Source organism: Oreochromis niloticus, linkage group LG4 (genome assembly GCF_001858045.2).
Source record: "Oreochromis niloticus isolate F11D_XX linkage group LG4, O_niloticus_UMD_NMBU, whole genome shotgun sequence".
Classification (NCBI taxonomy): Eukaryota; Metazoa; Chordata; class Actinopteri; order Cichliformes; family Cichlidae; genus Oreochromis; species Oreochromis niloticus.
This window is the reverse complement of record NC_031969.2, coordinates 35,236,991-35,264,227: the sequence shown is the minus strand read 5'-3', so window position 1 is coordinate 35,264,227 and position 27,237 is coordinate 35,236,991. Positions and strand designations below refer to the sequence as shown.

General features: G+C 45.4%; 1 protein-coding gene across 5 annotated transcripts in view; it reads left to right on the top strand.

The window, feature by feature from the left end:
- The window catches only part of itga2b (integrin, alpha 2b), a 35,378-nt gene extending 8,160 nt beyond the window's left edge, over positions 1-27,218 (top strand). For 2 of the 5 annotated variants that reach the window (XM_005469203.4, XM_025906520.1), the window contains 18 exons: positions 7,228-7,357; positions 8,095-8,277; positions 8,521-8,566; positions 10,448-10,549; positions 13,312-13,367; positions 13,458-13,609; positions 13,726-13,839; positions 13,940-14,007; positions 15,765-15,900; positions 15,975-16,067; positions 16,713-16,951; positions 17,024-17,129; positions 17,223-17,378; positions 20,707-20,793; positions 20,899-21,018; positions 21,107-21,205; positions 21,298-21,414; positions 21,555-22,381. In XM_005469203.4, the coding sequence (XP_005469260.1) occupies positions 7,228-7,357; positions 8,095-8,277; positions 8,521-8,566; positions 10,448-10,549; positions 13,312-13,367; positions 13,458-13,609; positions 13,726-13,839; positions 13,940-14,007; positions 15,765-15,900; positions 15,975-16,067; positions 16,713-16,951; positions 17,024-17,129; positions 17,223-17,378; positions 20,707-20,793; positions 20,899-21,018; positions 21,107-21,205; positions 21,298-21,414; positions 21,555-21,740 (2,190 nt within the window). In that variant the 3' untranslated portion in view covers positions 21,741-22,381. Of the gene's footprint in view, positions 1-7,227; positions 7,358-8,094; positions 8,278-8,520; positions 8,567-10,447; positions 10,550-13,311; positions 13,368-13,457; positions 13,610-13,725; positions 13,840-13,939; positions 14,008-15,764; positions 15,901-15,974; positions 16,068-16,712; positions 16,952-17,023; positions 17,130-17,222; positions 17,379-20,706; positions 20,794-20,898; positions 21,019-21,106; positions 21,206-21,297; positions 21,415-21,554; positions 22,382-27,006 lie in introns of those variants that run through there. The other 3 variants (XM_005469204.4, XM_005469205.4, XM_025906519.1) reach the window with 3 other exon arrangements.
- Positions 27,219-27,237: the final 19 nt, after the last annotated feature.

Here is a 27,237-nt window from a genome sequence, read left to right as displayed (position 1 = left end):
TGTTTTGCACCATCAAAAGCAGCTGCGGGTGTGTTTGGTTTCATTCTATAATACTGGACTTATTTTTCTATGAGTGTTTAAACAAGGGAGAAAAGTGTGGAAATGTTCATGTCTGTCTGAGAAAACTTTATAAAGTGTATTGTGTGTAGTGAGGGGTTTACAGCCTTAAAACATCTATGACTAGGTAAATTTGCATTTCCTGCGAAAATGCTGTGTGGATGCTGTAAAGCTGAAGCTGTCTGCTGAAACTAGCTGAAAAAACTGAAAAGTTGCAGAAATTGTAAAAACCTTGCCGAAACATAAGAACTTTGCAAAAATGTAATTACTTAGCAGACCTGCAATATGTTAGAGAAAACATGATACTTCGCAGAAATACAGTAGCATAGCAGAACTTAGCAGAAATATTGTAACTTACCAGAAACATAACTTCTCAAAAATACAAGAATTTAGGAGAAATAGTATAAGATGACAGAAATAATATATTTAGCCAAAAATGCTTAAACATTACAGAAATACTATGATTTAGAAAAATAGTACAACATAGCAGAAATAATGTGATTTACCAGAGACACTGTGATGTACCATGAATATTGTAATTTTGCATAAATACTATGTTTTAGCACAAATACTATCATTTAACAGAAATACTATCGTTTGGCAGAAATACTATGTTTCAGCACAAATACTCTCGTTTGATGATTGAGAATGATTTAGAACAAATACTATGATTGAGCAGAATAGTAATAACTTAAGTGAAAATATTGGAAAAGTAAAATGACAAGCTAAAAAAAACGGAACAAGTTAAGTTCCCTCAAAACTAATTGTTGTTCACCTGTGAAAAAAAAAATAACATGAACATCTCCGTGAATCGCTACCTTATCGTGGTGGAGGGGTTTGTGTGTCCCAGGGATCGCAGGGGCTATGTTGTCTGGGGGGCTTTTGCCCCCTGGTAGGGTCTCCCATGGCAAATTGGTCCTGGGTGAGGGACCAGACAAAGAGCGATTCAGAAGACCCTTATGAAGAAAACATCGAGGGAACAGTTTACCCTGCCCGGGATAGGGTTACAGGGGCCCCGCCCTGGAGCCTGGCCCGGGGAGGGTGCCTGAGGGCGAGCGTCTGGTGGCCGGGACTTAGTCCATGGGGCGCGGCCGGGCACAGCCCGAAAAGGGGACATGGGCCCATCCTCCCGCAGGCCCACCACCCACAGGAGGCGCCATAGGGGTTGGGTGAATTGTGTGCCGGGCGGCAGCCAGGAGCGGAGGCCCTGGCGGACTGATCCCCGGCTGCCAAGACTGGCAATCGGGACATGGAATGTCACCTCTCTGGTGGGGAAGGAGCCTGAGTTAGTGCGTGAGGTTGAGAGGTACCGGCTAGATATAGTCGGGCTTGCCTCTACGCATGGCTTGGGCTCTGGAACCAGTCTCCTGGAGAGGGGCTGGACTCTGTCTCAGTCTGGAGTTGCCCCTGGTGAGAGGCGGCGGGCTGGGGTGGGTATTCTAATATCCCCTTGGCTTGCTGCCGGTACGTTGGGGTTTTTCCCGGTGGATGAGAGGGTTTGTTCCCTGTGCCTTAGGGTCGGGGAACGGGTCCTGACTGTGATCTGCGCTTATGCGCCGGGTGGCAGTTCAGCCTTCTTAGAGTCCCTGGGTGGGGTGCTGGAAGGTGCTTCACCTGGAAACTCTGTTGTCCTGCTGGGAGACTTCAATGCTCACGTGGGTAACGACAGCGAGGCCTGGAGGGGCGTGATTGGGAGGAACAGCCTCCCTGATTTGAACCCAAGCAGTGTTTTGTTATTGGACTTCTGTGCAAATCTCAGTTTGGCCATAATGAACACCTTGTTCGAACATAAGTGTCCATAAGTGCATGTGGCACCAGGACGCTCTAGGCCGCAGGTCGATGATCGATTTTGTAATCATATCACCAGACCTGCGACCATATGTTTTGGACACTCGGGTAAAGAGAGGGGCTGAGCTGTCAACTGATCACCACCTGGTGGTGAGTTGGATCAGGTGGCGGTGGCTGGACAGACCCGGTGCACCTAAACGCGCAGTGAGGGTGTGCTGGGAACGTCTAGCAGAGGCCCCAGTCCGCGAGATCTTCAACACACACGTCCGGCAGAGCTTCAACAGCATTCCGAGGGAGACTGGGGACATTGAGTCTGAATGGACCATGTTCAGCGTCTCCATTGCTGAAGCTGCTGCATTGAGCTGCGGCCGGAAGGTGGTTGGTGCCTGCCGTGGTGGTAATCCCCGAACCAAATGGTGGACACCAGAGGTGAAGGGAGCCACCAGGCTGAAGAAGGAGTCCTATCGGGCTTGGTTAGCCTGTGGGACTCCGGAGGCAGCCGACAGGTATCGACAGGCCAAGCGGAATGCGGCTCGGGCAGTGGCTGAAGCAAAAACTCGAGTGTGGGATGAGTTAGGAGAGGCCATGGAAAAAGACTTTCAGACTGCCTCGAAGAGATTCTGGCAAACCGTCAGGCGTCTCAGGAGGGGAAAGCGGTGCTCTACCTGCACTGTGTATAATGCTGGTGGAGCGCTGCTGACATCAAGTGAGAAAATTGTCAGGCAGTGGAAGGAATACTTCGAGGACCTCCTTAATCCCACTGACACGTCTTCCGAGGAGGAAGCAGAGTCTGGGGATGAGGGGAATGACCCACCAATTTCTGGAGGCGAGGTCACTGAGGCAGTTAAACAACTCCTTGGTGGCAGAGCCCCTGGTGTTGATGAGGTCCGCCCCGAGTTCCTGAAGGCTCTGGATGTTTTAGGGCTGTCCTGGTTGACACGCCTCTACAATGTTGCGTGGAGATCAGGGGCAGTACCCCTGGACTGGCAGACCGGGGTGGTGGTCCCCATCTTTAAGAAGGGAGACCGGAGGGTGTGTTTCAACTACAGGGGGATCACACGCCTCAGCCTCCCTGGGAAAGTCTATGCCAGGGTGCTGGAAAGGAGAGTTCGTCTGCTAGTCGAACCTCGGATACAGGAGGAACAATGCGATTTTCGTCCTGGTCGCGGAACACTGGACCAGCTCTTTATCCTCTCAAGGATACTTGAGGGTGCATGGGAGTTTGCCCAACCAGTCTACATGTGTTTTGTGGACTTGGAGAAGGCATTCGACCGTGTCCCTTGGGGTGTCCTGTGGGAGGTGCTGTGGGAGTATGGGGTGTCTGGCCCATTGCTACGGGCCATCCAATCCCTATACAACCGTTGCAAGAGCTTGGTTCGCATTGCCGGCAATAAGTCGGACTCGTTCCCGGTGGGTGATGGGCTCCACCAGGGCTGCCCTTTGTCACCGATTCTGTTCATAATTTTTATGGACAGGATTTCTAGGCGCAGCCAAGTGGCGGAGGGCTTTCACTTCGGCGGCCTCAGAATCTTATCTCTGCTTTTCGCGGATGATGTGGTTCTGTTGGCTTCATCAGGTGAAGGCCTCCAGCTCGCACTGGAACGGTTCGCAGCCGAGTGTGAAGCAGCGGGAATGAGGATCAGCACCTCCAAATCTGAGGCCATGGTTCTCAGCCGGAAAAGGGTGGAGTGCCCACTCCGGGTTGGGGATGAGTTCCTGCCCCAAGTGGAGGAGTTCAAGTATCTCGAGGTCTTGTTCGTGAGTGATGGGAGAAGGGAGCCAGAGATCGACAGATGGATTGGTGCTGCGGCTGCAGTGATGCGGACGCTGCACCTGTCCGTCGTGGTGAAGAGGGAGCTGAGTGTAAAAGCGAAGCTCTCAATTTACCGGTCGATCTACGTCCCTACCCTCACCTATGGCCACGAGCTGTGGGTAGTGACCAAAAGAACGAGATCGCGGATACAAGTGGCGGAAATGAGCTTCCTCCGAAGGGTGGCTGGCCTCTCCCTTAGAGATAGGGTGAGAAGTTTGGCCATCCGGGAGGGGCTCAGAGTAGAGCCGCTGCTCCTCCACATCGAAAGGAGCCAGTTGAGGTGGTTCGGGCATCTGAAAAGGATGCCTCCTGGGCGCCTCCTGGGTGAGGTGTTCCGGGCATGTCCCACCGGGAGGAGGCCCCGGGGCAGACCCAGGACACGCTGGAGAGATTATATCTCTCGGCTGGCCTGGGAACGCCTTGGTGTTCCCCCGGATAAGCTGGAGGAGGTGGCTGGGGAGAGGGAGGTCTGGGCTTCTCTGCCTAGGCTGCTGCCCCCGCGACCCGGATAGAGCAGATGAAGATGGATGGAAGATGGAAAAATAAATTTAAAAAAACCAAGAAAGAACAGCCAACAGATACACACAAAATCAAATATGGACATATGGACACACAAATTCACAGAGAGAGACACACACACAGGGTCTATGCCAGTCAACCAGTCTGATTATATATTATATTTTTATCCAACAATGAGATGCTACTATAAAAAGGGTCTCTCTCTCTCTCTCTCTCTCTCGCTCTCTCTCGCACACAAACACACACAGCAGCAGCAGCAGCAGCAGCAGCAGCAAGTGAACAGGGGCTGTTAACAGCATGTTTCTAGGTCAGTCAAACAGCCTGGAGCTGCTCAATTTGAATCCACCAATCAGAGAGGCTGTTTACTTTTTCCCGTCAAAACACCTGCACTCCTTACACACACAGGGACAGAGAGAGACAGGATTTTTGCAGTCTATTTCTCATATTGAGGATACCCCTCAAACAAATGGCCATAATTTCCTAACCGTAGGGGTTAGAACGGTCATTCTTACACCGTTTTATTCAGAAGAGATGGGGGAATCTTCAAGTTTTGACAATCTATAATTAAAATATGAATTATTAAAGATATATGACTTGTAATGTACCATAACCGAGTAGAGGCGACGTGAAAACTGCCTTGACTTGCCCCCAAAAAACGTTTTGTAACTCTAAACCTATATGGAGCATCGATATCATTCTTTCACCGTAAGGTACAGCAGGCTTTGGTGAACCATCATGGAAATTTTCAGGTCTCTGTGGAAATCCATCAAAAAGATATGACGAGAGAAAAAATTGCTTCATTTTTAGAGTTTGAAATCTGAAGAAATCTGAGCAAGGGATGAATTTCCTACCCTCAAACAAACATAATTCATGGCCAAACGGTAATAAGTGATAAAAAAATTATTGAATTGTGAGCGTCAGGAGTGTCTGAAGACCCGTTTATTTGAAAGAGTACACTGAACAGTGTCACTAAAGCAGAGTGCATGCAAGCAGAGCAGAAGTGTGCTAACAGCCACAAGCAGGATTCAAACCTGAACCAACTGATCTCACTGCAGCTGCTCATCTCACTGAGCCAAAGCAGCTCTTGTCCCAACAAGTGATATGATGAGAGAAAAAATATGCAGGCGGCCGAAGAAGCTGAATTGTTGTGAAAAGAGGTGAAGAAGCAGAACTGTATGCTAGAAAGAGGTGAAAAAGCTGAAATTGTGCTGAAAAGAGGTGAAAAAGCTGAAATTCTTCTGAAAGAGCAGAAGAGGCTGAAATTTTTCAGCTACTCATTGAGCCAAACTGGTTCTCACGTAACTGAAAAAAGGTGAAAAAGCTGAAAATTCTGATAAAAACAACAGAAGAGGCTGAGATTTTTGCTGATAAGAGGTGAAAACACTGAACTTTCTGCTGAAAGAGGCAGAACAACCTGGTTCTGCTCAATTTCAGTCCACCAATCAGAGGTACTGCTTCTGTCTGCTTCATCAGGCTGTGTACTTGTATGTATTTCTGCCATGGAGAGTTAACAAGAATCTGAGGTCCATATTAGAAAAGCTGCTAAAATCATCAAATGTTGCAGAATTGTAATAAATTAGCAATATGAATTACTGGTCTGTGACCAGTCTCTGACCAAGGTGGAATTGAACCCACGACCTTTGGGCTGCAGACCCGTGTCATTACCAACTGCGCCACTGGCAAAGGGTGTAGGCGCCTGGAAAACAGAGTGATGAGCAGTCAGAAATAGTTCGCGGTGAGAGGAGATATGACGAGAGAAGGAACAGCTTCATTTTCAGAGTTTGAAAACTAAGAGAAGGACAGATTTCTACCCCTCAAACAAACGTAATTCATGGCTCAACGGTAAGATGACTGTAAAAACTGCTTCGACCGTGAGTGTCAGCAGTGTCTGAAGATGAATTGGCACAAGCCTCATGTCTTAACTTCGCTTTGTTAAGGAGATATGACGATATGAAAATGCCTCACGTTACAGAATTTCAGCTCTGAGTTTCTTAACCTCCCCATAGACTTTGAATGGGGAGTTTTCAGACCCTGTGTCACTTTGAGGCAAATTGCGAAATAATGGTAGCTCCCACAATAAAGATAGTGACATTGTCTTAAAGCCAACAAAAATACCTACGTTTTGATGTATAATTTGTGGAGGTTGAGTGAAAATTGAGCGAGTAGCAAGAAATTGTTCAGACATGAAGAGAACATTCAGAAAAGACAAGTGGCCACTCTAAGTTAATTGCATAGCAACCATAACAACGCAGGTTTTTTCTGAAAAATCACAATGATCCAACTGAAGACTTAAAGAGGGATAAGATTAAAATGGTAACAGATGTGAAAAAGACGATTTAGACGTGAATAGCCCAAAAATTTGAGAACATTTTAAAGTTTGACTGGAGATTCTACGTGAAAGTATGAGGAAGTAGTGAGGTTTCAAACACAAGCAAGTTTTAGCAGAATTGTGGAAGTTCTCCATTCATTTCAAAGGGACAAAAAAAGGAAAAAAGCTTAATATTTTAAAAAGTATAATAGTAATAAGTACCAAAAGATATAGCAGTCAAAAGCAGAAATAGCAGAACAGTTTACAGTTTGAACGGTGAAAATCGGCTGAAAACTGAGGGAGTATTTAAAACTATGACAATGCCTGTGAGGCATTCACACAATAAAGAGAAACAGGAACTCAATAGTGTGGATGACTTAAAGCATCCACTCAATAATTGTAAAAAATAAAGTTGGCTACTTTGCACGTGTGATTGAATTCTTGGCCTGCCAGGACTAATTCTTAATAACAGTTCATTCATATTTTCATACAGTCTGAATTTATATCATCACAAAAGGTCAAAGTCATCTGAGCATGAATATTTTACATTTTTCTCATTAGTTTTATTGCCCAGTCCAGCTCTAGGAGTTGTACTGAAACAGTTTGTAGGCACTTGCTGAAAGACAAACGAGTGCACTTGTCTGAAGAACATCTTTAAATATTTTTGCATATTTTTCTGATCATACCATTATTCAATTTATTGATCCATCAAACCGATTTTTTTTTATTTATTGTTGTCTAGGTGGTTTTGTACCTGCAGAAGAAGACTTTTTCCTCTCAGCCAGACCAATCACTGATTGGCCTTTCCTTGTACGGGCGTTTTGGCTCTGCCCTCGCTGCACTGGGTGACCTGGATATGGATGGTTATCAAGGTAACTATAGAAACTCAAAAAGTTGATTCTGTTCATCTGGACATAGCGTTTTGTGGGAGAAACGTTTCGTCACTCATCCAAGTGACTTCTTCAGTCTGAGCTGACTGCAGGTTTCCCCAATCTTATAAACAGTACATTTGCATAATGACTGAAACCAGCCCACTGAAGGAACAATGGGCTGGGAGGTCAGTTCCTTAATCTTAATTATGCAAATTCTCATGACCATTGATCAACAACCACTGACCAAAACCCACTGGTCAAAGACCACTGATCAATGGCCATGTGTACCATTCACAGAGAGCTGGGGAATGGCTGCAATCACAGCACTGTAAGATGACGAAGGATGTACCCTTAGGCCCCCTCCTCGATTCAGAGAGGGTCTTTCCCTTTTCATGTAAATGGCCTCCTTGACTTCGCGTTCAAACCAGCGTTCCTCCCTGTCCAGGATGTGTACATCCTCATCATTGAAAGAGTGTCCACTGGCCTGTAGGTTTACAGTTTGAATGGTGAAAATCGGCTGAAAACTGAGGGAGTATTTAAAACTATGACAATGCCTGTGAGGCATTCACACAATAAAGAGAAACAGGAACTCGGTGTCACGTCCAGATGAACAGAATCAACTTTTGGAGATTTACTTCCCTGGATGATTGAGAATGCATCAAGACATAACTGTAGAAACAGTAAATGCAAATAAATGTCCCAGTGAGATCTGGGTCATATCAGCTGTTTATCTGCAGATGTGGCTGTTGGTGCCCCCTGGTCAGGGGAAAGTGGGCAGGGCCAGGTGTTCATCTACCTGGGAAACAGTAATGGACTGTCAGGCACACCCTCCCAGGTGATTAACAGCCCACTGCCTAGCAGGACAGCGTTTGGCTTTACTCTGAGGTCCGGTGCAGACATTGATGGGAATGGATACCCGGGTATGTTCATGTTGTTTAGTTTTATTATCCATCATTGATCCAAGTGAAAAGTCTCACTGAGATTTAAATCTACTTTCCAAGAAAGACCTGGCCAATAGGGCAGCAAAAGTTACAACAAATACAACACATAACAAGTTAAAAAAAGTAAATACAATTATTATATCGATAATACAGATTAATAAGGAACAATCAGCTAATCAGTAATCAGTAATCTGTGTCCTTGCACTGTCTTTGTGTTTGCAGACCTGCTGGTTGGAGCGTGGGCTGCGGATCGAGCATTTGTCTACAGGTAAAAGCCTGACCATCCAGCGTACTGGTAATAATAAACTGCCCAAGGTCTCCAGACCTTCAGGGTCCACAGAACTCCAGAGATCCAAGACTTCCATTAATCCTTGACCTATACTGTTACAAATCTTTACAATCTTTATAAAGTATTATAGATTTATAATCGATTAATCTGACTTATTTACATATCTGAAGTACAACCAGTGCATGTTCAATCATAAGGAAATCCCAAAAAGTTGATTCGGTTAATCAGGACATTTTCGGTGGGAGAAACGTTTCATCCAAAACATTCTTCAGTCTCAGCTGACTGCAGGTCTCCCCAACCTTATAAACAGTACATTTGCACAATAACTCAAACTAGCACTACCACAAACTGGGTTTCATCAGCACGCTAAATGGTAAATGGCCTGCATTTGTATAGCGCTTTACTTAGTCCCTAAGGACCCCAAAGCACTTTACACTACATTCAGTCATCCACCCATTCACACACTGGTCATGGCAAGCTACATTGTAGCCACAGCTGCCCTGGGGCGCACTGACAGAGGCGACAGACTGCTGGACAGTGGTGCCACCAGGCCCTCTGACCACCACCAGTAGGCAACGGGTGAAGTGTCTTGCCCAAGGACACAACAACCGAGACTGTCGGAGCCGGGGCTCGAACCAGCAACCTTCCGATTACAAGGCGAACTGCCAACTCTTGAGCCACGATCGCTACAACACGGAGCGAACACCATCCCCACAGACACAACGGCCAAGGAAGAACATCACATCAAGAAGGCCCTGAGTGGTTATCCCAGGCAGCAGATCGGCTGGCTTCAGCAGACCATTAAGGATTTAAAAACCAGTTAAAGAATTCTAAAGTAGAGCCTAAATTCAATTGGAAGCCAGTGTAAAAAGGCCAGAGCTGGAATAATATGCTCAAATATTCTTTTACCAGTTAAAAACTGTGCTGCAGCATTCTGCATCAGTTGCAGGCGTGACAGAGTGCCCTGGCCAACCCCTTCTAAAAGGGAGTTGCAGTAATCCAAGGGTGACGTTATAATGTAGGGCACGCTGTTAAGTGCCAGGAGGATTCCCAGGATTTATATATCAGGGAAACCCTACAACCTCTGGCTCTAAGGAGCTTGGAAAAAGCGTCTGGACTTCTTTAAGTCCCAGAATTAAACTCTGTGCGAGTGTCCCCCCCAAGAGGGACAATGGACCCCCTGTAGATCCTCTACCTAATCACACAAGCCAAGGTGTAAAAACAAGTGTAGGTCACAATCAGCCATGGTTTTGGTGCGCTCATTGTGAAACCTAGCCCCACCCTATTATGTGATTTGCTGAGATGAAGGCAGTGAACATAGTGAACATTTGCTGCCCGGTGTTGTAGGGTCCTGATTACTCCAAGTTTGTGTTCCAGAGGGTGGCGGGAGTCAAAGAAGAGGTACTGGTCAACTTCTGGCACAACACAGAAGAGCTACCTCGTCAGGCCAGGACTCTGCAGTCTATTTACACCTACAGGCCAGTGGACACTCTTTCAATGATGAGGATGTGCACATCCTGGACAGGGAGGAACACTGGTTTGAGCGTGGAGTGAACGGTCATTGATCAAAGGTCATGACAATTTGCATATTAATGATCATGAAACTGACCTTACAGCCCATTGTTAATCAGTGGTGCTAGTGTGAGTCTCTATGCAAACGTACTTACGTCTTCCGTGAAAGTCCATTTGCTGAAGTAACTTGGATGACATTGTTATTTACACTGAAACCAGTGAAAATAACAACAGGATGCCATAAAGTTCTCATAAACCCTTTGCAACAACTGCAACAGCTGGATGGTATTTTAACTGTGTGTGTGTGTGTGTGTGTGTGTGTGTATGTGTGTGTGCGTGTGTGTTCAGGTCTTGGACAGTGATCCGGTCCAGAGTCTATGTGTCTCTGCTGCCAGACTTCCTTAATCCAGATGTCAAACTCTGCCATCGAGAAAAGCAATCTGTTTCCTGGTAATGATCAAATTTTCCTTCAATAAATTCAGCCATAAAAAAATGTACAACCAAGCTTGTTATTTATTTTTTTAAAAAGATGAGTAATTAAATCATAATTACTCACCTGGTAATTATTCACCTTGTGGTGTTTATTCACTTCTGTCATCCTGTATTTTATGTATATAAGATTTATCTCCAAAAGTTGAATCTGTTCATCTGGACGCTACGTCCAGATGAACAGATTCAACTTTTGGAGATTTACTTTCCTGGATGATTGAGAATGCATTAAGATATATAAGATTTAGATTGGTTATTTATGGTTGGTTTATACACCTTTGTGTATGTATGTGTGCATATGTGCATGTGTACATGTATGTATATACATATATATAGAGAGAGATAGATAGAGATATACACATTTGTGTGTGCACGCGTGTGTGTATTGTTTCGTTTACATAATGTTTTGATTTACATTGGTGTGCTTGAGAGTCACCATCTAGCGCAGGGGTGTTCAAACTCCGGCTCGCGGGCCAACTGCGGCCCGCTGTCCATTTTTAATTGGCCCGCAAGTAATTTTATAAATAGAATAGAATATGGCCCGCACTTCAACTTTTGCTTGAGTGTATTGCACTTCTTAGTTTTAACACCAGGGGGAGCTACTGATGATCAAGGCAGTTGCTCCACCAAAAAGGACAATCACAGAAGAAATTTACCCCCAAGTTACTAAACATGGCAGAACCAAAGAAGCGAAAGGTCAAAAGTGAGTGCAGAAAATTTCAGACACGGTGGGAGAGTGAATATTTCTTCAAAGAATTCAAGGGGAAGTGTGTCTGTTTGATCTGCACTGAAACTGTGGCAGTTATGAAAGAGTATAATGTACGACGTCATTATGAAACCAAACATCAGGCCTATGCATCCTACACTGGTGCTGAGCAAGAGCAGAAATTAAAGCAAAGGGTAGCTCTCCTGCGGGGTCAGCAACAGTATTTTTTTCGTGCTCAAATTGTCCAGGAAAAGGCTCCAATAGCAGCTATGAGGTCGCCCAACTCATCGCAAGACATGGCAAGCCTTTTTCAGATGGAGACCTCATAAAACATGGCCTCGTTAAAGTCACCGAAATAATGTGGCCGGAAAAAGTGCAGGGCTTCAACAACGTCAGCATGTCCAGAAATACAGTTGTGCGACACACTGAAGACTCGCCAGCCAACATTAAACCGCACAGCTGCTAATTTTTTTGCGGGGAGTGGACGAGAGCACGAGCACTTTAGGTGAGTAAAAAATATATTCCACAGTACCCGTGTGTTAATAAGCATGCATGTGCAGGTACACATGCTTCAAATATCAATAATGTGCATCAATTCTGTCACTACCCTGCTTTTGCGCACCACTTTCTTATATGTGTTTTTCCTGTTAACACACAGAGTACACACCGCTGTGCACAGCGCACGCACAATCACACAACGCACACGCACGATCAAAGTCAGCTGATCTCATCTGATGCAGATTTGCTCCTTGATCAAGTGACATTTGTCCAGATTTTTGGCACAAGTGGCGTTGGATCAGCACCGCAGCTGGATGGGCCGATTTACATACCCAGCGCAGCTGATACTCACCAGAATAATTTACTAAAATTATATGGACTCATGTTATTAAGTCCAGTTCAGTCTGTTAATGTTGATAACGGTTTCAAACGAATGTTAATAGGTGTGTTGCTAAGCCTAATAACTTAAATAACAAACTTGAAATTTACCCGTCCCATTTTCCCCTTTATTGTTTTTTCTCTGTGCTGTAAATCTTCTGTCTAAGAAGAAATCTGCTGCTGTTCTGAGAATGAGCTACCAAAGCTTTTTCTGAATAAATCAATAAAGATCCATTTATGGAAAGCTGTGATGAAGGCAGTTTTGTCTTTAATTATATTCAACAATATAACATATTTGACCACTTTTAAGTGATTTTTCTAACTTTAATACACTACAGTTAAGGTTATATACCTAATTTCTAGTAAGTGGCCCAGCCCCTCCTATATTTTTATGTATGTGGCCCTCAGTGAAAAAAGTTTGGACACCCCTGATCTAGTGGAACCAAATTCCTTGCATGTGTTTGCGCATATACATGGCCAATAAACGTGATTCTGATTAAAAAATATGAATTGAGTGGTTTCAGTGAGGTTCCAGCGGTTCATCAGCAGCTTGAGGTGGCTCCGCAGGGTTAGGGTTGTTCTTTGGCTGCTGCATACGATGCAGTGGTTTGAACGAGCCCACGGACTCCACACTTTTGTTAAAGTCTTCTGATTTCAGGAGCTGCACAGCTGTGTTAGATTATTGGGGCGATCGTGGCTTAAGAGTTGCCGGTTCGAGCCCCGGCTCGGACAGTCTCGGTCGTTGTGTCCTTGGGCAAGACACTTCACCCGTTGCCTACTGGTGGTGGTCAGAGGGCCCGGTGGCACCAGTGTCCGGCAGCCTCGCCTCTGTCAGTGCGCCCCAGGGCAGCTGTGGCTACAATGTAGCTTGCCATCACCAGTGTGTGAATGGGTGGATGACTGAAAGTAATGTAAAGCACTTTGGGGTCCTTAGGGACTAAGTAAAGCGCTATACAAATACAGGCCATTTACCATTTACCACTATTGAGAGGGTCCAGCTATCTTTGGGAGTTTGAGGCATCAGGATAACGTGTTGATGAAAAGTTCAATGTCATCTGCATATTGGCAAATATCCCAGAAAATGTAAAGAAATATAAATTTCACACCAAAGTTTCATTCCAACTGTTCTGTGTCTCTTCAGTTTCGTCATTCAGATGTGTGTCCACCTATCAGGTCACAGAATTCCAGAGGAAACAGGTAAAATCCTCAGGTAAATGTGTCCTTGGACATGTAAGACTTTACTACTGGTGACCTCATTTTTCTCTCTCTGCTAATTGGCTAACACAGCTCTGGAGGTGGAACTAAAGCTGGATAGGATGAAGCAGCCAATGGCCCGACGGACCCTGCTGCTCTTGGCCAATCAGCCACAAGAGACGATGGAGATAACAATTAAAAGGAAAGTGGGTGTGGCCTGTGTGAATCGCACAGCATACCTGAGAGTAAGTAACAGAACAAAAAAACTGAAGGGAGAACACAGGGACACACCTGTTCATGTGTGTGTGTGCGTGTGTGTGCATGTGTGTGTGTGCGTGCATGTGTGCGTGTGTGTGCACAGTCTGAAGAAGAAGTTCGGGATAAGTTGAGTCCAATCTTCATCACTGCTCACATCAGCCTCCTCAACACCACCCAGCGTGCTCTCTTACATGGACAAACACACACTGCAACACAGGTCAGTTTAACACACACACACAGCCATGCACACATAGAGTAAACTTTTTACTTGCAGTGTGTGTGTGTGTTTGTGTGTGTGCGCATGTGTGTGTGTGTAGACCAGGATCATCCTGGACTGCGGGGCCGATCACGTCTGTGTTCCTGAGCTGAAGCTGAGCGCTGAACCGTGAGTCAAACTGTCTTTACGTGAAGAGAATTGTCAGTGTGCTTTTCTCATTGGCTGATCCGTACTCACTGTGAGTGTCCACACATGGACGCCCACAGGTGTGGGTCCAGCAGGTGGCCACATCCATAAAGTTAAAAGGTGAAGCTCATGGAGCAGGTGGACATGTCTGTCTTCTATCAGAGCATCTTTGTGGAGCTGTTGTTGTTCCCGCATGGACAGATGTTTAACACCAGATGTTTAACAACAAGTTAACTGATACCCTCAGTCCTCTTGCTTCTCATCTTTCTCACAGTGTAAGGAATCTCGGAGTGTTTTTAGATGGCTCCTTTAAATTAGAGAAGCAAGTGTCCACAGTTGTGAGAACAAGTTTTTATCAGTTACGTAAAATTGCCAAAGCTAAGCTTTATCTTCCTCCGAGAGACCTAGAAACACTTATTCATGCCTTCATCACCTCTAGACTAGACTACTGCAATTCTCTCTATTTGGGTCACCAACACTCATCTCTCCACTCATGTGAGACTGAACAGGCTGATCCGCAGGGCCAGCTCTGTTCTAGGATGCCCTCTGGACCCAGTGGAGGTGGTGAGTGACAGGAGAATGGTGGCTAAGCTGTCATCCCTGTTGGACAACATCTCCCACCCCATGCATGAGACTGTGACAGCACTGAGCAGCTCCTTCAGTGGGAGACTGCGGCACCCACGGTGTGGGACGGAGAGATTTCGCAGGTCTTTCCTCCCCACTGCTGTCAGACTCCACAATAAAGACTTTAACTGATCAAACACACACATCCACAAATGTGCAATAATACTAATGTGCAATAATCTTTTCTGGCATCGTTGTATTTTTACTCAATTGTATATAGCATTTGTACTCTATTTTTATCTCATTATATATTTTATTCTATTTTATTCTACTGTATATAGTATTTTATTTTATTCTATTCTGTACAGTTGTGTACTGTATTTATTCTTATTTTATTTTATTCTAATTTTTGCTTCATAACTTTTGCACTGTCCACTTCCTGCTGTGACAAAACAAATTTCCCACGTGTGGGACTAATAAAGGTTATCTTATCTTATCTTATCCATCGCTTACAGTTAATCCAAAATGCCGCTGCACGTCTTTTAACAGGTGTTAGAATGTATGAACACATCACTCCAGTTTTAGCAAATTTACGCTGGCTCCCTGTAAAATATCGTATTGATTTTAAGATTCTTTTACTTACTTTTAAAGTTTTAAATAATTTGACGCCCTGTTATTTAAACGAACTCCTCAACATGTATCACCCCAAAAGAGCACTGAGATCATCTAGCCAGATGCTCTCAGCACAAGCAAGGTCTCGACTGAAGCATAGAGGAGATCGGACCTTCACAGTAGAAGCACCCAGACTCTGCAATAATCTGCCAGAGGAGATTCGTACTTCAGAGTCTATTCAGTCTTTTAAATCACATCTTAAACTCACTTTTTTACTTTGGCTTTTAATTCGAGTTCAGTATGAGTACCATCAGGTCTGTTTTATGTTTTTATTGTTAATTCACTGTCTTCTTATTTATCTATATTTGTTTCTCTATTTTTTTCTCGTTCTTAACTGATTGTGAAGCACTTTGGTCAACTCTGTTGTTTTCAAATGTGCTATACAAATACATTTTGAATTGAATTGAATTGAACACCTGTTCCAAATTTTTTTACTGACCTGAGGCTTGTGCGTGTGTGTGTGTGTGTGTGTGTGTGTGTGTGTGTGTGTGTGTGTGTGTCAGTGCATCGGACACTGTGTTTGTTGGTGGCGATCAGTCAGTGTTGCTGTTGGTGTCGGCCATGAACAGCGGTGAGGGAGCATACGAGACCGAGCTCGTGGTCCAAATCCCTGAACACACACACTTCCAGAGCAGTCAGGTAGCATGCACGCACACACACACACACACACACTGACTGCCAGCTGTGTGTTACGTTGATGTCTGTGTGAACAGGGCGTAAACGGGCTGGTGTGTATGCAGAGGAAGGAGAACCAGACTGTGGTTGTTACCTGCGACCTCGGGAACCCCATGAGGCAAGGACACAAGGTGAGCGCGTCCCCAATCCACCACGGTTGCATGACCAATTATTACATTTATTTACCCATAATCCTCGGTTGTGTTACTTTGGGTGCATAGACAGCACAGCTGCCGTGTCATCGCTGTGTTAGTGACGTTTTTAGAAACTCTTTCTCATCAAACGGATTCTGCAGAGCTGGGAGGATGTGTGACTACTTTATCTTTACAGATGTGTATCTCCCGTATTTATACAGAATACTCTGCATATATGCATTTATTACTCAACAGCTTAAGTGGAGATATTATCTGAATTTCAGGAGCGGGACCACACCTCACTCACGCCCCTTCCAGAACCTGCTGTTCTCAGTTTCTTTTCTTCCATATCCTTCTCCCAGTGCCCTTCGAGGCCTTCCCCAAACCACAGCACCAGATCACCCTCCCCCATCATCACTCATCGTAACTGACCATGTGGTCCCAGTGAGTGAAATATCAGTTGAGGAATCAGATGATAGATGCATGTCTGATCATGAAACCTGCACATACACACTCGTGCATTTCTGCTGTGGACACTGTGGTGCAGTGGGTCCAAATGTCTGCTGGCGTGAGCAGAACGGGTCCTCTTTGCTTTTGCTGACCTGATTGTGAAATGATGCAGAGCTGTGTGTGTGTGTGTAGCTGCAGACTGGTCTCCTGTTCAGCGTCGGTTACCTGGAGGAGGTGGAGAGTCACATCACCTTTAACCTCAGAATACGCAGGTACGCACAGTTTCTGCTGGTTCACTGTAGGCACGTTTGGTCATTATGTCACCATCCGCCCGTTCGTCTATGTCCCAGTAAGAACTCTGTGAACTCGAGCAGTAACGAGGTGACAGTGGAGGTTCAGGTGGAGGCCGAGGCGACGCTGCAGATTAGAGGGTAAATCAACATGTTGTTCCTTTGTTCAATGTCTGAGTTGATTCACATCATGACCACGTTGCCATCTTTCAGAGGCTCTTCCCCTCAAGACATTGTCCTGCCCCTCCCTGATTGGCAGCCTGCAGTGCACCCTGGGAGTTTAGAGGAAGTGGGTCCACTGGTGGAACATGTCTACGAGGTGAGCCCGAGTCTCTCTGACAGTCCCACCTCACCTTTGTGTCAGGGCGTAAAACTGTGTCGTACTGATGACATGGATGGTGCTGTTGTGTAGGTGAGGAATCAGGGCCCAAGTGCGGTCAATGCTCGGCTGACGGTGGAATTCCCCTCCACCTGGCGACATCACTTCCTGCTCTATATCTTCTCCAACGCATCTGAAGAATCTTTGAGCTGCTGGACCCTGAACACATCACAAATTGACCCTTTCAAGGTCTGTAACCTGTCTCTGTCTCATATGTGACCGTTTACTTCTGAAATATATGAATGTTTGGACAGAGTGTAGTGTTCCTGCTGTGGTTAGAGTGAGTGCGTCACAGGTGAATGTCAGTAGAATAATTCGTAGCCAGCTTAGAGCAGCGCTTTCATCACACATTAGTAAAATAATAATTCATCATCTTAGAATTTGTTTTTACAAAAGGTAGAAAAATCTGAAAAAGCCTAAAAATCCAAGCAATGGGAGGTGCTTGCTCACTGAGCCATCACCTGTACCTGTGACACTCTCACTCGCCCTTATTAAGATGGACAGACAGACGTGTGGAGTGGGGAGAGAAGGACCCAAGTGCAGGCACTGATTTCACTGCGAGGGAGCTTTATTTAGAGTGGGGGAGGTACAAACAGAAGCAGAACGTGACCTAAACTGGGAGACAATTACAGAAAGTATACAAAGGAACCCAAAACCTGAGAGGAGGAACATGGAGAAATGCAGACGGAGCACCAACAAACAGAGGAAGACACAGGGCCTAAATACACAAGCAGAGGACAGCTGGGACCAATCAGACATAACGAGACAAAAGAAGCAAAGCAGAATACACTGACATAAGACTAGGACTATCAAAGTAAAACATGAAGCACGAGACCTTCGCTAAGACGCAGACTCAGAGACATGACTGACAGGGGGGCAGAGGGACATTACACATGGAGACAAGAACAACTAAACATGGAAGGCAAAGGAACAAAACCCAATGACTGAGACTCACAAAGGACACACTAAGTCAAAGTGTCCAAACACAACACCGGGTTTTAATAGTAATTAAAATGGTAAATGGCCTGTATTTGTATAGTGCTTTACTAGACCCTAAGCACCCCAAAGCGCTTTACACAACCAGTCATCCACCCATTCACACACTGGTGATGGCAAGCTACATTGTAGCCACAGCCACCCTGGGGCGCACTGACAGAGACGAGGCTGCCGGACACTGGTGCCACCGGGCCCTCTGACCACCACCAGTAGGCAACGGGTGAAGTGTCTTGCCCAAGGACACAACAACTGAGACTGTCCGAGCCGGGGCTCGAACCGGCAACTCTTAAGCCACGATCGCCCCAATAATCTAACACAGTTGTGCAGCTCCTGAAATCAGAAGACTTTAACAAAAGTGTGGAGTCCGTGGGCTCGTTCAAACCACTTACAAGACGAACTGCCAACTCTTGAGCCAAGATCACCCAAGTACAGTCTGTAATATACAACAGATAAACAACACACTTAAATGAAGTTTCACAGGTGACGGCCTTATACTGCGAGACAGTGCAGCAATTTCCATATTTACACCAGTGCAAAGTCAGACTGACGCTGTGTGAGAGAGAACACTGTACACTCTAAATGTAAAAGAAGTAGCTGCATGAAGGTCTTATTGAAAATATGTTTGGGATCTTCTGCCTGACAGGTGAGTTCACCTGTGACAGAATGAAGAGTTATTAACCAGCTTTACAGAGAATGGTAGGCATGAAAGTATGTCTGAGGGGGGAGGAGGAGGAGCTCTGCTGCCTCAGAAATGTGAAGTGGAGCGGGTGTGATGGGTGTCCATGGTGGAGGACAGTTTGTTTAGTGACCTTTGACCCTCACTGCCTCAAACGGCTGCAGGTTCTGACCAATGATGCTTCCAGCCTTCTGGATTAGTTTGTTCCTCCTGCTGCATCTCTGCACTGATGCTGCCCCGCTACCACAGCTGGAGAGAAGACCTCCAACATGTTGCGGCACAGCTTCCTTAAAGTCTGCTCATCCCCTTCTTGTACACAGCATCACTGTTGCTCCTCCAATCCAGTCTGTCATTCAGGTGAACACCCAGGTGCTGATGTTGATGGGCCTAGTCATACTTGTGTTCCTCTGGATGTCAAACACCATCTCTTTTGTGTTGCTGGCAGTCAGGAGGTTATTTCTTCTGGACATCTTCACAAAGTTCCTCCTAAGCTCCCTCTAGTCCGACTGCTGCCCACCCTTCATACACCCACCCACTGCAGTGCGACTTCTGCAGGTGGCATGCTTGACTGTTCTGGGATGTACAAGGTAAACAGCAATGGAGAAAGGCCGGCCCCCTGTGGGCACCAGTATTACTGACCAGCACATCAGACAGGACAGATGGTCAGGGGACAGTAGAAGTGGTGTCAATGATGTCTGTCATCCTTGACACCACAGGATGTCTGTCACCTGTATCTTTCCTGTTTTATTGTGTCGGTCATCTGCCCGTGTGCTGTATGGTTACTTCTACTTCCTGTGTCTTTAGTCAGGCTTGGTTAAGCCATGTTGTCACCTGTTTCTATTCTTCATCATTATCTGGTTTATTTAAGCCCTCGGTTTCCCTCAGTTCTTTGTCTCGTCATCGGCGATTCTGTGTTTTCAGGTCAGTCGTTCAGTTTAGTTCAGCCTTTCATGTTCTGCTCATCCTGTCTTCATGATAAACACCGTGCACATATACTCCATAATCTTGCGAGTCCTGCATTTGGGTCGTCTTTCTCCAAATTCACACACTGAACGTGACATGGCGACGCACATTCTAAGTGGACGGACGGTGTTAAAGGCAGTATTACCCAGGTGAGAGTGAACACACTGCAGCAGGTAGATAACAGCATCATCCACCTGCACGAGAGGCTGGAAGCAAACTGAAGATGGTCGAGAGGATATTTCATCTGCAAGAACGGTGTTAGGTTCACCTTTGTGACATGTGACATCAAGGCAACTTCTCTGAAGTCATTAAGGCCAGAAGGGGAGGCTTTCTTTGGTACCAGCACTAAGCATGATGTTGATGTCTTCAGCAGCGTCTGCATCTTTTCCTGCTGCAGGCTCAGGTTGAAGAGATGCCCGAGTTCATGCTGTATCCTTCTCAACTCGCCCTTGTTCGTCCAGGATGCGATTGCACCACGTTGCATAAACAAACACTGCAGTCCCTCCACCTTTCTCGTAACTGCTAAGCTTGCCGTCTCTGTTGGCCTGAACAGTGAAGAAAACATGTCCAAGTGCTGAGGTCGGGTGCAGCCTGATACGTCCTCTGGTTTCTAACCAGCGCACAGCTCGTCCATGTTTTTACCCAGAGACCTCATGTTTCCTGTTTATATTTCCTTCAATGCTGTTTTTGGTTTTAAGCATTAAGACCTTTCACTGGTCTTGTAAAAACTTTATTGAAACATGTCGCTGCATCAAATCCAAAATAAGAAAACTTTTCTCACACAACTTTAAAAATTCCCAGTTTTGATATTCAGTGTTGTATTTGGACTCTGTATTTTAAACAGTTTACTTCACGCCTCTCTCTCCCTCCGCCCGCCTGCAGCTGGCTGGAAACTCCTCGGGTGTGTCTGCAGTTTCTCCATCAGTCCAGCAGGAGGAGCCAAACTCACACAGACAGACTGTTCATGTGGTGAAGAAACTTTATTACTGATCTCACAACATCCATAACGATAACATCACCTCATCAGCTCAGCATCAATAATCAATCATCGATTGATCGTGTTTGTGTGTGTAGAACTGCAGCAGTGGTAAGGCAGGCTGCGTCAGGTTTGTGTGTGATGTCACAGACTTGGGGCGGGGCTTCAGTGCAGTTATACGAATCTCAGCCCGACTGTGGACAAATACACTTATAGAGGTAAAAGCGCACGCGCGCGCGCGCACACACACACACACACACACACACACAGGTGAAGGTGGTGATGTTATTGCATTTCTCCTTACAGACTCATCAGAACTATGAGCTCGTTTCCTTTGCAACTTATGATGTCATCAGCACATCATCAAAGGTCCAACCGCTACTGCTGGACAGTGGACACACACAGGTACTACACATACACACACACACACCAGTTCCGTAGTTGAGGTGCTAATTTGGTAACTGTGTGTGTGTGTGTGTGTCTGTGTGTGTGTGCAGACTCAGCTCAGAGTATTGTGGCGTCCTGATGAGAAAACTGTTCCCATTGGCTACATCATTCTGTCAGTCATCTGTGGGCTCCTCCTCCTCTGCATTCTCTGTTTCATCTTCTGGAAGGTATCAATCAATTAGTCAATCAATCATTCAATCAATACTCAGCCAGTCATGTACAGACCAGTCTAGCGTTTAACAGGGACACAGCTGGTCTGACTGAGAATTGCCTGTGTGTGAATTTCGGTGTGTCGGGTGTGTTTTAGAGCTCTGACCCTTGTATGGCTTTAATCTGTGTGCCGGGAGCTTCACGGGTGAGCAGCTCCTGCAGATGTGAGGTGAAGGTGTCCCAAGTTACACCTGTCCATACCGTGTACCTGAGCAAGAACAAGTTCTGCAATAGCGGCTTGTCAGACGTGTCTCCTTATGGTTCCATGTGGCCAAATGGTTAAAGGTGACCCGAACAAGATCAGCACGTGAATGTGACCAAAAATACCTGAGATGAGGCGCTGTACAGTGAGACAGAGTGTGGTGGTCAGAGCGGACCAGGGACACGGACTGAGGTCTGAGGTCGGCTGGAGAACCCAAACATCATGGCAGCACCATGAGAGGGAGCCCAGGACAGGCTGGAGGCAGAACATTACAGCCTAACGCCCCTCACATCAACGTCACCGTTACATAACACACGTCTCACCATGAAGAAAGAACGAGATCACAATAACAGCTGACGACAATGATCAGGAAGTAGATCAAATCACCTGCAACGAGCGGCGAGTTTATTAACACAAATAAACAAAAGTAGGAAAGTCTGATAGGCTGGCTGCAGCCATGTAACACAACCTGATTACAGACCCACAACAGGTCCTCTGAAGGCCTCAAAGCACAGTTTCACAGGTTTCACATCACAGCACCACAAGCTGCTTTTTGGCACCTTGTTTTAAGGTGAGAAGTGTTCCCTACAAAGCGCCCCCTGCTGAACTCCGACTGAACTGCAGCCAATCTTTGTAGTGTAGAGTTAACAGGAAGTGGAACAATTTAGAGCAGTGGTTCTCAAAGTGGGGGGTGCAGGGCCATTGGAGCGGGGGGCGCGGTATGAATTTTAAAAAAAAAAAAGAAATTTTGGGCACTGCTGCTTAGTTTTTGATGGGGCTCCCACACAAACACAAAGCACAGGATGAAGCATCGCCAAATATGTTTCCAAACCAACTTCCTTCCAAGCCAAAGACTAGAACATATTGATGAAGCATATCATGCCTTTGGCTTCACCTGCACAACAGCTGATGTGCCAAGGTAGGTCTCCCTGACAGAATTTGTTTCCCCTGTGTCGGGAGCACGTGCTGGGCTGTCCAAATCACGGACAAACAGTATCCCACACTCTTGATTTTTAGTTCACAAACACTTCTTATAACGACTAACTCCTCCTGAAACTTTGGAGGTTTTAGCTTTTTATACAGTAAAGTTACAGGAGGATAAAAATAATTGTCCTTTGTTAAAATAATCCCGTCCGACATAGCTGGACTGGCCATCGGGCATACCGGGCATTTGCCCGGTGGGCCGATGGTGATTTTTCGTTTTTATGGGCCGATGACTTATTTATTTATTTTTATTTTTTGTAACGGCATGAACAGTGAGAGGTGGTGGATTGGCCAGATGCTGGCCGATGTGTAAAAATAACTCAGTTGTTTGGTGGTGGCTATAGCGGAGCTTCCACAGAGGGCAGCGGGTGGATGAGGGAAGGAGAGGCAAGAGGAGCAGAGACCCGAGGCGGTGAACTGAACTTCAGGTAAGAAGTTATGACCTGCAGTCTATCTGGGTCAGATATAAACCAAGTTTAGGTGTAGTTTATTTTCGTTGTGCTGACTTTTTACAGTCAGTTACAATAACTCGTACTGTGTACTAGCTAGCATGACGGAGTTTCTATACAGCTGTGTTGGTGCTTTGATGTTACTGATAGTGAACTTTTTTATTCATTTTAAGCTTAGTTAGTAGTCGAGTTGCCAACCGTCCAGTAAAAATGAAATTGTCCCGCATTTAGAGAAAATGTTACGCGTTTCGTATTGAGGTGAAAAGGAACACAGTTTGTCCCGGACTTCAGCTACAATGAAAAAGACACAAAGCTGGAGTTATTCTGTCTTTGGTGCACAGCTGCCTCTTCTTCTCTCATTCTCCCCCCTCCCTCTCCTGTTTCTACTTCAATCATGAAACTGATCAATGATCAGCTGATCGGCTTTTCTCTCTTGTTTATTTATCGCCCACTTTGCCCCAGAAAGAGGAAACCAGTGGTAAACAACAGCAGCACGTTTAAGCTTGATCAGCTGTTGTTAGAATTTATTTAATATGACTTTCTAGTATCAGCTGATGTTTGCTGGAGCCACAGCTGTAAAGCTGCTGGTCATGATATCAGTTTGGATATGTGGTGAGAGGGAAACATGAAGATGAAACCAGGAGATGTCCTTACTGAATCATCAGAGCTGAACAGCTGATGGAGAAACAGGTTTACCTTTTAGGTGACATGGATGAGTTGAAGGGAAGTTATGAGCTGTTTCTGAGAGACAAATAACACCAGGATCCTTTTCTAAGTAGCTGACAGCTGGTAACTGTGCAGGGGCGGGTCTAGCAAAGTTTTGCCAGGGGGCCAGGTAGGGCATTAACAGGGAAAGGGGGGCACAAAGAAATACTTTTCTTTCTTATTCTCATTTAAAATGTCTCGCTTTTAATAAATAATTATCTGAATCTTACAACCGAAGTTTTTATCTGATGTAAAATGTATAGAAATCATACATACACCAACATGACGGTGTACATCACTGTCACAACAGCGTCTATTTTCATTCAAATGCTTTATGGTTTTTCCTATAACACCTGGTGGGCCGATCTCTAGTCTAAATGCCTGGGCCGATTTTTTGTCCCAGTCCAGCCCTGCCATCCGATACCACGTGAGAACAATAAATATATCATTTTCTGTTGTAACCCTCAAACTTAAAGGTAATGTAACGACACTCATTTTTCACTTTTTCACAAAAATAAAATATCACTACTCCCACGTCTAATGTCTGTAATGGAGTTGGAGTAAACTGGATCTGCACTCTGTGCCCAGCAAATAAGATAAGATAAGATAAAACTTTATTAATCCCTCGGGTGGGTTCCTCTGGGAAATTCGGTATGCTCGTGACGCAGGGGAACACATTTTGTTGGTGACAGCTACCTTGGCACAACACAGTTTGATTCAAATCACGGACAGTATCCCACAGTGTTAATGTTTTTAAACTATTGCTGTCAACATTAACGCGTTAATATGGCACTAACACAACTAAACGCGTTAACGCAATCATCACGATTAACGCAATTAAAATTTGTAATGCGCTCAACCCATCTGGAGCACACAATGAACAAACTTCGGACAAACTGCCTGAAATGCATTAAAAGACATTCCAGGGATTTTGAGTCAGTCTGCGCTCATGACGAGTTAATTGTTAATCACGTTAGTTGTGATGTAACCCCTCACACGGACTAATCTGTGTAAACTTGTTAAGGGGGATTTGCCAATTTTGATGCACTAACATGGGTCAGTTCGCGTTAACGCGTTAACACTGACAGCACTATATTAAACCCATTTTGCACAGAGAGACATTATTTGAAAAATGTATGTTGATAGTTGTGATGAATATTCTTACACAGTAAAAAAACAAGAACAACAAAAACAACTATATGTAAAATAATTACACCATAAAGATGGTTTGTTTCTCTGTTATTTATTTAGTGGCTTATCAATCAATCAAGGCTTTATTCACCACATGCTGGTTGCCCTGCAGTGAAATGGGACCCCCCCCCCCCCGACCTTACACACACAACACAGACATTACATGGGGATACAAGTTGGAGATCGGTAGCATTACAGAAAAAACACTGAAATGTACACTACAATGGGAAAGTACAAGAGGAAAAAAAGAGACCTCTACTCATGCTGGGCTCCTGTTGGAGGACAGCATGAGAACAGGAAACAAAAAAACTCCTCTGCACAAAAAAAGCACATAAATGTCCACAGCACAACATTATGGAACACGTGACAAGCCACAGGGTTGGGTGGGGGGTGAGGAGTAATCCGAAGCGAACACAGCAGCCGCCCTGCCCAGCGCTACCATTCCAGCGTGGGCTCAGACCCGCCGTGTTCCCCCGCAGGAAACAAGCATCGAAGGCGTTTGGAAAGGGAGGGGGGATGAATGTGTGCATATCAGTGTATATGTATGTGTGTGCGTGTCCAGAGTTCAGCTGAGACAGTGTCCTTCGCCCTGCCAGGCTAAGTAAACAGTCTTCCAGCCAACCCAGGTGGCCTTGCATAGAAAGGGAAGAACAGTCTAAACACAGTCGTTATCAGGGTGTTGTTGTTCGGCTCCAGCCTTGAGACCGCAGCTGGCGCCGAAGGGGTATCCGCATGAAGTGATGGTGGTTTTTACTTTAGTGCGAACAACTCATATGAATTTCAAAGCTGGTCTAACACACTGGTCTCTCAATCTCCCGTTGGAGAGCCGTGAGCTTCTCCATGATGTTATCAGACTTACGCTCCGTGATGTTGTCATTCTTGTGCTCAAAGAGCCGATTCTGAGAACTCACGACCGCAGTGAGCTTCTCCAAGATGTGATCCAATTTGCGCTCAGAGGTGTTATTCTGAGTATTCACAGCAGCCGTAAGCTTCTCCAAGATCTTATCCGTGCTGCACTCAATGAGCCCATTTTGAGAAACTCACGCCTCATCCCATCGTTTCAATCCCAGCAGGCAGCCTTGTGGGGGTTTGAACAGCCGGTTCCGCTTCCTTAATTCTTCGATAAGTCAGGGCCAAGCCAGCTCCGATCAGCCAGAACCCTGTTATCATGGTTCCGAATAGGTAGATATCTTCAGCACTCAGGCTCACCCGAGCCCAGACTTCTCGTTGAGAAAGGGGTGTCAATTGCACTCAGGGACCAGTTGATCAAATCCATAATTCTCTTTTAGGTTTTAGAGAACAGACTGTGAGAGAGTGTTCCTGGGAAAAGTAATACAAAAAACATGAGACAAGACAAGGACACAAGAGGCTAAGCAGGGAAGCTAAGGGGGGAGAGGAGGAGAGGAGAAAAGTGTGACCGCCTTCGCTGAGAGCCAAACGAGTGCAATCTGTAATTTATTGCAGTTACTTTTATTTGCTTAATTGTTTCCAAAAGGTTTGAGGTGTGGAATAAACTGCAACGTTTGAAAAGAAAATGTGTGTGTGTGTGTTTGGAGGATGTGTTTGTGCGGGGAGGGGTCATAGCAAAGAAAGTTTGGGAACCACTGATTTACAGGATGTTTGTGATTAATTAGATTCACACTCCATTTGTCAGTTCTACAGTAATGTAATGCATTACTGAACTAAATTCAGTTTGTACCTGTGCAGGCATCCTCAGTCACCGTGACGACCTCGGCTGGTTTTCATCTTTGTTTTATGTTCACATGTAAATACTGTCTGTGTGCATCTGTGTGTGCGTGTGTGTGTCTCTGCGCGTGTGCGTGTGTGTGTGTCCGCATTAGGATAAGTATTTGGGTTGGTGTGTGACTGTCGACTGTTTAATGAATAGTTATGTGACAAATTCCAGGAAATTTTATGTTGTTACGAGACAGTACTTCAATGAATAATGTAACTAATTACTTTGTCTGACAAGTAATTAAGTAAGATGTGTGTGTGTGTGTGTGTGTGTGTGTGTGCAGCTTGGTTTCTTCAGGCGAACTCGTCTCCCCAAAGATGAAGACAATGATGAGGATGAGCAGCGTTTGTCTGAAGGTCACATGACTGAATAACACCCAGTGTCACATGATCACTGATGAAGGGGGAGGTGCTCTGATTATTGATCGACACCTTAATAAATGTCTGCACTGCAACATGTTTATCAATAAAGTTCACTTTCAGTAAAACTCAACAAGAAACGGCTCCATCTGTAA